Source organism: Xiphophorus hellerii, chromosome 21, assembly GCF_003331165.1.
Source record: "Xiphophorus hellerii strain 12219 chromosome 21, Xiphophorus_hellerii-4.1, whole genome shotgun sequence".
Classification (NCBI taxonomy): Eukaryota; Metazoa; Chordata; class Actinopteri; order Cyprinodontiformes; family Poeciliidae; genus Xiphophorus; species Xiphophorus hellerii.
Window position 1 is genome coordinate 12,516,755 of NC_045692.1, and position 14,426 is coordinate 12,531,180.

General features: G+C 38.2%; 1 protein-coding gene across 1 annotated transcript in view; it reads left to right on the forward strand.

Moving 5' to 3' along the window:
* Positions 1–14,426, forward strand: part of stau2 (staufen double-stranded RNA binding protein 2) — a 92,604-nt gene that overhangs the window by 3,631 nt on the left and 74,547 nt on the right. Inside the window, exons 3-5 of the mRNA XM_032551282.1 lie at positions 338–468; positions 633–792; positions 1,732–1,867. Coding sequence (XP_032407173.1) covers positions 338–468; positions 633–792; positions 1,732–1,867 — 427 coding nt within the window. The remainder of the gene's footprint in view (positions 1–337; positions 469–632; positions 793–1,731; positions 1,868–14,426) is intronic.

Consider the following 14,426-nt stretch of genomic DNA (forward strand, 5'->3'; position numbering starts at 1 on the left):
CTAGAGACAGAATCATTGAAACATTTATTTTTGTTAGTCATGATGATTATGGCCTTTGATACAGAAACGTTCTGTAATGATCTACACAGTCTTGGGGAAGACTATTGACTTGACTGTTGTCCTACAGACCATCACAGACAACTTCCACAAAGAAATTAAGCAATTCACTAAATTCACTTCCTGATGATTTTCTTAGGTAATGAGATGAATCGATAACTCTCCAATGTTACAGTTTCCCACCAGAGTTTTCTACACAAATGAGGCATGATTCGTCTGAACGGTGCAAAAACTGTAGTTTTGTTCTCAGTAAATTGTGTTTGGCTGCTGTGTGTTCAAGGCTCGCCCCAGGAGGACATGGCAAACCCTAAAGAGAAAACTCCAATGTGCTTGGTGAATGAGTTAGCCCGTTTCAACAGGATCCAGCCACAGTACAAGCTCCTCAATGAGAGAGGCCCTGCACATGCTAAGGTAAACTATTCATCAATTTTTCTTTTGGAAAAAAGAAAAATAAATTTTTTCCATGTGTTCTAATATTAATAGGCATCACGAAGGAGCATGTGTTTCTTGAAATGCAATTTCAGTTGCTTGGTTCTGTAATGTGCTGGTTTGTCCTCTGGGTGTCGCTGTTTCAGATCTTCACGGTGCAGCTGACTCTTGGGGAGCAGGTGTGGGAGGCAGAGGGCACCAGCATTAAGAAAGCTCAGCACTCCACTGCTGCCAAAGCGCTGGCCGAGAGCGTCCTTCCCAGGCCCGCGCCCCGCTCGCCTAAAGTCGACGTCAACAGCAACCCAGGTAGCACAAAAAAAAATTCCAGTCTGTCTTCGGATTTTATCAACTCATAATAATTAGTCAGTGGACACATATGTGCACACTTGCTCAGTGCTTTGAAAAAATATTCACAGTTATTCATGCCGCAACCACAAACTTCAGAGTTTCTCATTGTGAGTTTACCTGATGGACAAACATGGGATTTTACACGTCTCTGCCAGCATAAGCGGGTTTAAGCAATGGATATTTCTTTGCAAAGTCCATATGTCTGCAATATTATTCACAGTTTGGCACAAACCATGTTGGGGACATGGAAACAGACCACAATTTAAATCTCAGTCTTGATAAAAAACACAACGTGTGGCTGAAAAGTAACTCAGCACATCACCCCGAACACATCATCCTGCAGCATCGCAGCAGACGGTGGTGGTGGATGTAAGATTGGGATGGTTTCACGATACTAAACACACATTTGAGAATCCGTGGCAAGATTGGAAAATTGCTTTTAAGATAAGAGACATCCAGTCTGACTGAGCTTGAACTAATTTGCAGTGAAGAATTAGGGCAAAGTCCATCACTGATGCTGACATTGCTATAAAGACTTGCAAATGTAGGTGCAGGAAATATGATTTATTTGTAAAAAAAATAAATCCTCAGTATGATTCTCTCTCCACTTAGCAATTATGTTCAACTCTCTATTAGTCTATCACACAAAATCCCAGTAAAATGCATTTAAATTTGTGTTTGTAACTCGAAAATATATCAAGTTAAATGGGTATGAATGCTTTTGCAAGGCACTGAAATAAAAGTTATTGGTTCTTAATTATTAGCTTTCTTAGCTTTATTGACAGTTGTGCTTTCTGTCCATCTTACCTCATCTGTCTCCTCTGAAGTAGATTTAGTGGTTTACTTTTAAACACCATGGTTGACTTTTCTCGTTTTAATCTTCTCTGACCATCACAGGCAGTATAACGCCCACCGTGGAGCTGAATGGTCTTGCCATGAAGAGAGGGGAGCCAGCTATATACAGGCCCCTGGATCCCAAACCCATCCCCAACTACAGAGCTAATTACAACTTCAGAGGGATGATTAACCAAAGGTGAGCACCTTCAACATAACTTGTGTAAAAGGTGTGACTGTGTACTTTTTACTCTTCTGTTGACCATGACACCTAAGAATAAGGTGGCTGTTTATTGAGTGTTTTATTATTATTTTTTATTGGAAAGGAAATATTCTGTAAATATTTTGGATGCACAAACGTTTCCAGAAATGAAAAGAAAACATTTCTGTCTTGACTGTAGATTGAACTAGGATATGTAGCTGTGAGGATCTGCAGTTCTGATGGGACGAATGGGTAGGCACAGTCTGTGGTGGGCTTCAAAATCTGATTGTTGTCTGATGTATGAATTGATGGATTAATGGATTGATCCGCAGAGCACAAGATTAGTAAAATCTTCAATAGCTGCAGCCCTGTGTCAGTCATCGTTTCATAATCAAAGCCTTCAAACTCTCTCTGCCTTTGGGAAAAAAAATCAAATTTTTATGCTTGAAAAAGTTTTAAATGGGAATAAGTACAGAACGTGCAGAAATAATGAATGAACTCAGATTTCTTTATTTCTCTGTTTCCTTCCTTCTTTCTTTGTTTCTTTTTTCCTTTCTTGTTTCCTGTAAATGAACCTTTTATTATTTATAAAGCAGTAAGATTAGCCTGAACTTTAAAAAAGGTTCTGTCAAAGGCCAAATCAAAAATCAACATTACAGCATCCATCTTAGGTATTCATATCCCCTAAACATTAATCTGTTTTATTCAGACATATTTTATTAGGATTCTATGTGATAGACCACAAATAAGTCATAGACATCAAGTGGAAGGAAAATGGTTCACCATTACATTTTACCTTTCACTTTGCCACTATGCTCTGCTTTTTGTTAGTCTCTCGCTTTAAATCTCAACAAAATATATCAGGGTTGTATTCCTATCTGTATGAAAACTCATGCATGAATCAATTGTTAAGCACTTTACATAAGTTGTAAATTATAGTTTGTGAAAATCACATTTCAACCACTGAAAACCTCAGAAACTCTTCTGTGACAAAAGAAAATAAGCGCATACGCACTACCTCAACCTTGCTCTATTTTTTTTTCTATTTCTATATAAATGATTGTAGATACACACACGGGTGCATATTGTTTCGTTTATCCTCTTTTATTTTTCTTAAGCTTACTCATTTATAATTGATGTCTGTACTCTGTGAGCTCTTGAAACCAAAGTCAGACTCCTTGTCCGTGCTCACAGCCTTGGCCAATAAAGCTGGTTCTGATCTGAAATAAGGATTAATGGAGAATAATCTCTTGTAACCTTATATTTTAGCATTTTATGACCCTTAAAAGAACAGATGGCCCTTAAAGCATGGGGACTTGAAAATACAAACTTGATAAAGGCTCATTTGAAATGCTTTGAATCACTTTGAGTCCCTCCAGGTGGCAGTGTTTCATCACTTTACACATTTCCTGACTCCTTTCCAATTTTGATCGAGTACTCTTTTAGCTGCTTTAGAGAAAGATATTTATTTAACACTTTGTATATATTCATCTCTTTTATTTTTAACGTAAGCAATAGTCTTACTTTCTTATCACTTAAACAAGTAGGTATTTAATACAGAAGTGTTAAATACAGAAGTGTTTGCTTTTAGTTCATTTCAACCTTGGCGTTTGACGTTTCTTCTGTGAGATGAGATTTATTATATGAACAGATTATGTTGCCAGATAAAATGAGTGACTCAGTGGCAGTGTTGAGTAACTAAGGGTAGTCAGCAGAGAGCCTAGCATCTGGCTCACATCTTTTTACTATTTGATCCATGTAGGAACTGATGGGGGGAGAAAGATGAATGTCTTTGGGGTAGAGGAGAAAATCTGCTTGCCAACATCTATCCGTCAGTGTCGCCTGTTTCCAAGAAGACACCGGTAGTATTTATCTCTCATGGTCTGTTTTCTTTTCTGATTTCACTCAACCGGCGTGGCAAAGGGAAGAGTTTAAAGATGTGTGCCTCTCAGACAGCAGAGAAATATTTCATTCCAAGGTCACTTATGATTTCATGAGGCCTCTTTCTTTAAGTGTGAATGAGGGTGGGATTAATGAAGGGGAGACCTTGTGGATGGGAGTTCTCTTAAACAGATGAGTGACTATGTAACGGAGTGACGGGCCATATTTGGCATCCGTCAACTAAACGATGCGGCGGGGAAGCGGAGGTTTCCACATAACCATGTCCTTACCTATTATGATGAATAAGAGCGATCCAGAGTCGTGTTGATGGAAAATCTTCCCATTAAAAGGGCAGCCCGGCTCTGATCCATCAGTGCTCTAATGACCGCCGAGACCAGTATTGATTCGTTCAGAAAGTGCCCTGCGGAGGAAATGCTGCGATAATATGAAATGTGCATTTATCAGTGTCTTAATGAATCTTATTTATGGTGAAGGACCTGAGCATAATTCTTTACTGCCCAAGTCCATGTTTAAGCGAGCGATCCGTCTCCGCTATCGTTCAGAAATGGGCGCCCCATTGTTCGGGACTGCTGTGAAACGTGTGGCTAACAAAACTGATGGTTGGATTCGGAAAATATTTGCTGCATCTTTGAAGTATTTTTCTACCTATTCCTAAACCTATAATTTGTGGAGTATGCTTTAATTTTCCTAGGAGTACTGCTTTGCCAATTTTGCAGTCATCCGTTTAGTTGACCGATGACTGCAATCGTGTGTGATTTCTGGTCTATTCTGATGAAGGATGTCCGCTGTTTAATAAATCTTTAAGGCAGAGTCACTAAATAATGATGTATTCCACATGGATTTGGGTGTTTCAGACACCAGCGAAACCAAAGTCCATCATGCGTTTTTCACTCTGTCTGTTTAGAGTTACATGTCTTATTTAAATAGCTTGAGCTCTCTAATGCTGGATTCAGAGTTGTGTTGAAATCTCCACCTCTACATCTGGGGTATTGAGAAAAATTGGACTGTATCAGACGAAGTAGCAGAGACCCTGCATACTTGTGTCCTCAAGAAATCTTATGACATCAGCCGTTTTCATCGGCAATCCCCAATTCCTGTGTTATCACTGGAACACCTGGTTCCATTGAGTCATGCAGGAGCTCCTCCAGTTAATCCTCGGCGTTCCCAGCTTTCGTCCCTCTGGTCCAGTCTCAGTGGGCTTGGTGGGTGCAGGCATTCTGCGGGAGTTAGAATTTGGATTGGACTTTCCCCAATGAAGCAAAGCTGTGTAGTGTCCTCCCAGCCCTCATTTGGTTATGACAGTAACATTATGTCAGCTGGAAGAAGAGTGGGTTGAATGACTGCGGGTGCTTTGCTCTGTGACATTTCCTCCTCTGATGATTTTCAGATACAAGGCGGTGAGTTGCTGCTTTCTCTGTCTGAAGCGTAAAAGAAGAAAAGTCACCTGCGGCCTGACTGAAATTGTGACACAGTTGTAGTCGAAAAAGCTACCGTTTCTGTTCTACCCCTGGTTAAAAGTTGGTAATTTCATTATTTTTAACCATAAAAAGAAGAATCCCATGTAGTGTTTTACTTTGTTTTGTTTTGACTGGTTCTGTTGCCATTTTTTCCAGCAATGTTAACGACTTGCTAAAAACAAAAACATTACAGAGCAAATCTTTATTTTAAATTTATTCTCTTTTCTTGTCTGACATTAATTACTATGCCTCTAATAATATTGGTGTGTGCTGTTTTATTAGTAAAAAAAAAAAGAGTTTTGGTTAAAGCCTCCTTTAGCCGAAAAAGTACAAAAAGGCATTTTCAACTATAATGTGTTCACTGGACATTTTGCAGTGATTAAGTTCATTGTTAAGACTGCAGCAGGCAAAACAAAGTCTAAAAACTTTGACGTAAAGAGAAACGTCTTAAAATTTGGTTAAAATTTAGAAAATAAAGAAACTATTAAAAAAATCTAAACATAAAACATTTTCAACCCTCTGAAATGCAGCGTTTCCACCTTGTGGTACGAGCAAGACATTGCAGCCAGGTGCTAACTAGATAGCTAGATAGGAGCCGTTCTGAATTATTTGGGTGCCTTTGCCCTTATTGTTTACTGAGGCAGAGGTTCAGTGTATGATCAGGCATGTTTGAACTCAAATTAGCATAAATAAAAGTCTTGCTTTAATTAAATGAGCACAAATAGAACCTTGACTGAAGTGTTCTGCCATAGTCTCACCTTGTTTCCACCGCCATGTGGCAACTGTTTATATAGACTATGTCTGACCAGTTTATGGCATGCATTGTTGAAAATTTTGGTTTGGCCCTTGTTTTATTATTTAATTGTGTAGTAAGTTTGCCTCATAGCTGCAAGGTAGAATCCTTGGAAATGAACATACCTAGCTAGAACTTGCATAAGGTACAGTGTGTACATGTGTGGACTGTGTGAATGAAAAGATCTATTCCGTGCCTGTAGAATATCAGATGGCACTTCAGACACAAAGTACGCCCAGGAACTCAGGTGTGGTGACCCGCCTCTCTAATTGGGCCAACTCCACTCATTGAAAAGGCAAATCTGCCCATCAGCGCTTTTTTATATCCAACATTTCCTCTCATCTCTTCCTGCTCGAACATATTACATTTCCTCTGAAGTCTTTTTAACACAAGCGGTCATCTTTTTTTTTTCTTCCTCTTTTTTTAATTTCAACTCTGTCTCTCTCTGTCCCTGCCTGGGTTACATTTTATATCGCTCCTTGTTCCTTTAGCCTTTACATTTCTTCAGGATATAGTCAGGACGCAGCGTTCTCTCTTTGGTTCACTCAGGAATTCCTCAGATATGGTTCTTCTTTTCCATCTTATCATCACAGCTGCCCCCAAATAAAAAGAAGCAGCCAAATCCAAACAGGCAGGAACTTCAAAAGAAATAGCTTCTTTATTGCATTAGTTTCTCTATTTCATTTTATGTCAACACACATGTGCATAGCTCACAAAATCAAATCACTTCCCTGTTATAGAATATAAATCCCCATGGGTGACATACCAGTGGAAAGGATATTATGTCCTAATTGTCGTAAAGCCGTGTTTTATTGAATGAGGGGGTGTGTGTGTGTGGGTGGGAGGGATATGGCTCCAACATAAACAAATGCTCACATGATTTGTGTTCACCAGACTCTATGATACAGAAATCTTTTTTCCCATTCCATCTAGTCTCTTCTCAGTCAAGTTTTAGGACTTTGCATCCCTGTCCTCCTTAAATCAGCCTCCTTGATGATGCGTGTATGAAGTTAGGTCTGAAACTAGATTATATCAATGAAAGCACTTCAGAGACAGACTGTGTCAATGGCAAGGCAAGTTAGGTACTCGAGACCTCATATATGTCTTAAACTTGTTTTTATACACACGTATTCGGTTGATTGAACGCTGTTCGATAGTTAAGCGTTAATTTTGCTGCCTTACTTTAAACACTTAATGTGAACAAGTAGGTGGCTCTGTAACCTTCACACACATCGTCATCTTGTTTGAATACGTGGAAGAAGCGATAAAATTAATTCATAATGCACAAGCACAATCTCACATTGAAAAATGTAGAATTTAGAAAAGCGTTTGAGAAACTCAGCCTGTAATGTGAATAGATCTGTCCTGTTGAAAACATCCAGGAATATCTAAGAACATCTGTGGAAGCAGCTGGGACATCTGGAGAAGGCACCTTGCAAACCCGAGATAGCTGGAGTGGTTTTTCCACGCCCAGTGGGGCAAAAATAGTAGTGGACATGTGCAGAAGACTCAGTGACAGTTTGATGGCAGGGATTGCCTCAAAAATTTACGTAACAAAATATTACATTACCTGCAACCCAGTCACAATAAGCAGTTAATCAATTGATCTCATGATCAATTCAATTTTGCTTAATGATTTTTTTTTTTGTTGTTGTAGGGCAATTTTGTTTACATAGAAGATATAATCTATTTTTTTTTTATTCATCTATTTTTATTTTATTTTATTCTATTCTTTGTGTGTGGTTTTTATATTCTTTTTGTTTACTGGTTTTGGTTGCTTTATGTTTGATATTAAAAATGTCTTCTAGTTCTAATGTGGAGTACTCTGTTCAAAATTGAAGTGTATCCGTCTTGCATTATTATGCCATCATCAGTACATTACCTTAAAATTGTCTCAAAACAATAATATTATTGTTTATTGCAATAAATTCTGGGACAATTTATTATCCAGTAAAAGTTTTCATAGTTTTTTTAAGATTCTGCAGTATCTTTGATTTGCCTTGGTTAATTTTCAGTCAATTTTTAAAAATCTATTTTTATGTTTGTCGCTTTTATTAGTTAAGTATTACGCTATTGACACATTATTTATGCGTTGTTTTTTTGTTTTGACTTAATAAATGGACTCGAAGGTTGAAAATTGAGTCTGAACTTATGCAACTGCTTCTACTGTAAGTTAAAACTCTTAAAATGTCTTTTCATGGGGATCCAAAACATATGGAGAGCAGGGTTTCTGTTTCTGTTTTGATAATGGTCTTTTTGGATGCATTGTTTTTTTGATTGTAAACACTGCTGCTTCGTAACATTGGCAACCATTGTTGGTACCGATCATTATGGGTTAATGGGCATCCCACACTGAGAGACATACTGTCCTACTTTCCACTGGTATTGTGCGTCAACTTCACAGAATAGCAACAGGTTGATCAAAATCATATCCTGTTCCATTGGCCCTTCAGGTATAAATCAGGCCAAACGTATTAAAGGCTGTTCTATCTCTTGTATATTTTGGAAGAAAGGGCTAAACTGTCCCAATTCTATAACAGCTCTTTTTCATGTGCGCTTATTTATAGTCCAGAGATACACCTATGTGTTTATGACTTTACCAAGGCTTCTGTAACAGCGGAACAGTTTCTCTATTCTTTATTTAACACACGGTCCTACTGTTTTGAATTCAGTCCACATCACAATCACCAGTCACTCTGCTTTGGTCAGATGCGTCACTGGAAGATGTGACGAGAAATAGAGAAATATCGCAAATCTCTTTCAAATTTATACTTTGTTTACTTTGGTTTGAATCAAACTCACAGTACACTTTCTGTTGGAATACACACCTGTCTCTTTTAGTGTCCTTCATGTGGAATAATAATGAATCTTTATAAGCCACGGTTTAGTTTTTTTCTCATGGTTCCCAAATTCTTAAGGAACTCCAGAGGAAACTCTTATACATCCTTAGTAATGAGTGCTGCTTCATTCCTCAGTTTGAATAGAAAAAGACAAACCACAGGGCTCACAAACCGATATTTTTACAATGATCTCTATAGTAAAATATAACAAAAAGCTGAATATCCCTTATTTTACTACGGTAAACATGTTGTGTTCAGTATAAGTGACCTGCACAGGTTTGTGGTCTGCCATGAGTTCAGCATGAACTTTTGGGGAAAACAAAACCCCCCCAAAAAAAACACTCATCTCATTTTAGAACTACAAACCACAACAAACAGTAACAACAGTGAACACTGTCAGTTTGGACAATTTAATCAAACTGAGGCACAAAAACAATGTTTTATGTAACCTGTTAGCTTTCAGGTTTCACATCTGTGTCAGTAGAACCTGTAATTTGACTTTGATAATAAAAGACAGCAGTGATCTTCAGGGAAGAGGCAACATCCTATTATGGACTGACAAAGTGTGCTCTGAAATTAAGTTGAAATTTGGTCAGATCTAATAAAGGAATAACAGCTGCTTAGTAGCAACTTAGCACATTTAAGGAGCTTCTCAGCTTGTGATTTATTTTCAGTGTCTGGATTGTATACCTCAGTTATGACTCTACATTAACACATGTGATAAACAGAATTTTTGTTTTCAATATTCATGTTTCAGACCCCTTTTCATTTTGGGTTTTAACTGTGGAAAACTGAACAACTACCAACACAGACTACTGATTCGCCACTAAGTGAGGGTTAGAATTAATTTCAATTACATATTAATTTCCATTTCCATCTAGTCTGTTTTTGCACAAATATACAAAACAACACCTTTTATAGTTTTGATATTGTCGTGTTGCGCTTCTGAATTTTGGAGAAACCTGCCATTTAGAGTAATTGAGCAGTTTTTCTTATTTTGTATATTTGACATTACACCACAACCTTTATTTCAATATAACTACTTATTTTTATGTGTACCTGTGTTCACTCCATTTGCTGGTCACTTTGCTGCTGAAGCACTGGGTTTTCCCATTGAAGGATTTATAAAAGATTGTTGTATATCCTTAGATGCTTAACCTTTAATTTGCCATCTGTTGTATAACAATAAAACTATATTTTATCACTATTAGCCCATTTACATTACAGTACTGTGATTGTGCCCTACTTAACCCACTCGCCATTGACGTTCCAAACGCCACAGTATCCTTTTGTAGTGAATGCAACTAATATTTCAACAAAAGTCTTTTTTCTGAAAGATAAAATATTCCCCTTTTTTAACCTGCCTATCACTTGTTAGAGCCAAAGAATTGCCTGATTGGCGCATCTTTCTTATTTTTTTTTTTATATGTAAAGACATTGGCTTGTATGGGTTTAAGCATTCATAGTAGTCTACTAAATAATCATAACATTTAATCTTGCTTTTAATCCTCTGTGGTCTGGTAGTTTCAAGCGTACACACAGGATCCAAGAACAACCCCCCACCTCCCGTCAATACATTTGATGTTTTGAGCCCTGTGTTTACTTGACTACGTGGGCTGTTTTCTCACCCGGCATGTATTTTCTACATGAGCGATCGCGTGAGGCTGAAAGGAAAGTGAGCCATTCTTGATGGATAAAGGGAATGGAATAGAGTATGGAAGTTGGGAGGAAGAGAAAACAAGTAAAGTTCTGGCAGGAGATTGGAGGAAAGTGCAGCTGGTGGAGGAGTGAGGCTATCCAAGTTTTTGTGTATATTATTTTTTTCCTGCAGATCTTGGTCACCCTTTAGTTCCCCCAACGCAGTCCCATCCCCTTTACAAGGCTTTCTGTCCCAGTGTGTTGTATTTATTTTTGCAGTGTGTGACCAGTAGATGTTTTGGTGGCTAAGCTCAGGGATGCTGGGAAACAAAAAGGCCACTACATCTCTCTATTCATCTGCTGCTATTTGTCCATGTGCAAGTTGAAGAATTTAGGTCAGAGTTAGATTCTCTAACTATGTAATCTCTTTTAACATATTTTACTCCTGTTTTTCTCTTGAGGTCACATATAAGATGAAAAGCCTGATCAATAAAGTCTTTAGTGTGAAATAAAGTTTTGACGTTTCTTATCAAAAGTGTTCAGTTACTTTTCTTTTTCAATTTGGAATATGTAGAAGCTTAGTAAAGCACATGCTTGCGTGCCTAAAAAGGTTGTTAGCACTTAATTACATGGTGTATTATGATTGTGGAAATAGACAGTGTGGAAGAAGGTAATGTCTATAAAGGAATGTGCATGTCCTGGAAAATCTGCTTTTACTCTCTGGCATTCTGATTGATTGGATTCAAGGGGCCCAGGTTTTGCCAGGAAAACATTTCTCACAGTCTGACACCCACGACCACCAACCTGAAGTGTTGAAGCAATGCAGGTGGGGTCTGTTGTTTCAAGGTGTGGATGCCAAATACTACTAACATGTGCAGCTGGAGCAGACATCTTGATTCAGGCTCTATCTTTATCTGTTCAGAAAATATGTTGCGAAAATCTGCAGCGACACGGCACATTCAATACAATAACTTATTTTAATCACCGTACAAAAGTGATGTTGGAAAGGTAATATTTGCATACTGTTGTGAAAAAAACCAAGGCAGTCAGCATCATGAATACTTTAATATATAAAATACAGTTAAAATGTCTTTACTCGTCAGCGGTTTTACTGTGCGATGCTGTGAGACCTCTGGTGGAGCCAGCTGCGCATTGTCCCAGTGCCTACAAATAAGTTTATGGTCAATGGAAATGTAACTTATGTCATTCTTTTCAAGACAGTAAGTCCATGTAGTGGAAGAACTGTTACACATTTGTATTTTCACACATTTATAACTTCATACATCATTCTTAATGTACTTAGGAGAAATTACTTCAGTCTTCTTTACGTTTGTAAATCCTGCTGCTTGCTGGTCCAAACCATGACCACTACTCCCTCAACCAATGAAGCCTATTCGCCGATATACAAATCAGCCGATGCAGGCCTGTGACTACCTGTTCTTTCACTAAACACATAGAGCTGGCCAAGCTGGCGCTTTAATCCCGCCTTGAATTGTTTTATGAAAGCAGCTACTGACTGCGGTCAAGTCAGCAGCAACATGCAGTCAGTCAAATGTTGGGCTAATTGCTTTGTCTTGTGACAGAATTGTAAATAAATACTTCCACATATTGTAAAATAATCAAACTGTCAAGACAAATGAATTACAACTAAGTTGTTTAGTTCAAGGGGAGCTTAACACGTGGTAATAGACAATACATTGTTGTTTTTCCTGCACAGGCATTTAGAAGAGGGAGATTTTTTTTTCATGGCACTGATGTAAATGGTTTCCAGCTGAAATGTCACTCATAGCACTGATTACAATAACAAAACTTGTATTTCCCAGTAGGACTGTGTGTGGGCTTTAAAGGCAGCATGATGTTTGAATGTGCCTCTGTCTGTGTGTTCACACATGGCTTTTGGAATGATTAAAATGAAATGTTAACCTTCGCTAACTGGGCCCACATGAAAGGCAAGCTGTAGGGAAGGTTGGGGCTTCAAAGAAAAATTCATTACTCACTTTTAAATGCTGATGATTTATCATTTGATTGAGTCCTGGTATCAGTTCTGCTCTTTGACTCATTCCTAGCACGCAGCCACTTTGAACCGACACATTTCTCTGTTCGTATAATAATTTTTCCCTCTCCATATTCTAGCAGCAGGTGTCCTGATCTAATTTCATCCACGTTGCAGGGCCGCTAACAAAAATAATAATGATCACGCAGAAAACAGGCAGACGTGGTCACAGAACGCTAATGAGAATTTTTTCTGTTTTCGGTCTGCGTGATTTTGATGCGTGCATGTGTGCTGGCCTGCACTCTTGGCTTACTTGCTTGTGTGTAAGCCACTACTTTCCCACGTTGTGGAGTCGGGTCTCCCACAGGCCTCCCTCCACCTCCCTCTCTTTCTCTCGTCTCTCATTCTTTTCTTCCCTTTTCTCCTTCATGTCCTTCTCTGTCTTTCTTGTACCTCTCTCTTCTCTTCCCCTCTGCACCTGTAGTCAGTGCTGCAGCCCCAGCTGCTCCCATCTCGGCTCAGAGATGTTGGCCTGAGCCAGTGTTGCACTTGGCATGTCCTCTGAGAACCTGGGGCCACGCTTGACGTGCGAGGCCCAGGCAGGCCCCCACCCAGGGAAGACTCCTGTGGCCATGAGTTAAGAGTAGACGCATGAGAGGAGGGCTGTGGCCAGGAGAAAGACCGGCTGGAATTCTGGGAGTATTATGCTGATTCATTTTTTTCTCATCTCGGTGGAATCAAATTTTAAGAACATAAGGAGAAACAGAGGATGTGTAGAAAAGTTACACAGATTTCTAGAAATTTTAAGCTGTTTCCAGAATGGAACCAGCCACTTGAATCACATGATAGACATCTCTCCTACTTTTGGTAATGTTTGCAAACCAAGCAAAAATATTAATTATGACATCGATAAGTAACCTATCCTGATATCTGTCAGAGAGGTTCCTTATACAGATTTTAGGCATACTTGCTGCCTGAAATCTCCATATACAAAATGAGAAATGGTCTTAGTTTGGCAGGAAAATATTATTTTTTCTGTCCCTTACAGAGAAAATATTCCTTACTTGTTTTTATTATTCTAAAAGAGATAAAATATTGTCTGGGTGATATTAGCCTCAGAATAATTTCACAATATTTGCTGAATATTTTTCAAAAAATGTCTTTTATCAAAAAAAATTAATCATGTATATCAGTTTAATTAGTTGTTAACTCAACTAGCGAATCAGTCAATCTCACCAATGAATTTAGGCATCTAGACATTCAAGCCAAGCATGGTGGAAAGGGATTAAAATGACTCGGATGTAGCATTGATGTTCATGCTGAGCAGGCTGAATTGTGTGTGACGGGTTCTAGGTTCTAAAAATTGATATGTATGTGCAAACATACATTTTATCTGCCATTATTTATCTATAATCCATTCCCTAACATTCTTGTATATTCTGTATAATCTGTGTAAACTGTGCATATAGCTCCCATATTTATATTTATACACAATATCTATATCTCTTGCTATAACCCCTTATAGTCCATACATACAGTACATAGTCTTGTACATCTGTAAATAAATATTTATATCTTGTAGAGCACTTCTGGATAGATGCAAACTACATCTCGTTGCTTGTACTTGTGACAGTGCAATGACAATAAAGTTGAATTCTATTCTATTCTATACAAATGCAAACAAGCCTTCCATCAAAACATGAACACATACATAAAGGGTTCAAAACTTCAGTCAAACAATGTCTAACTCTCCAGCTTTCCACTAGAATGTGATCAACTCTGGTGTTTTATAAGATAAGATAAGATTTATTTGTCATTGTCATCAACAGATTACAACGAGATTGAGATTTGCTCGACTCGAGTTAAGATGCAGGTTATGTGTATATACATAATATACAAAGATAAAGAAATAAATAGTACAAAATGAGAAATA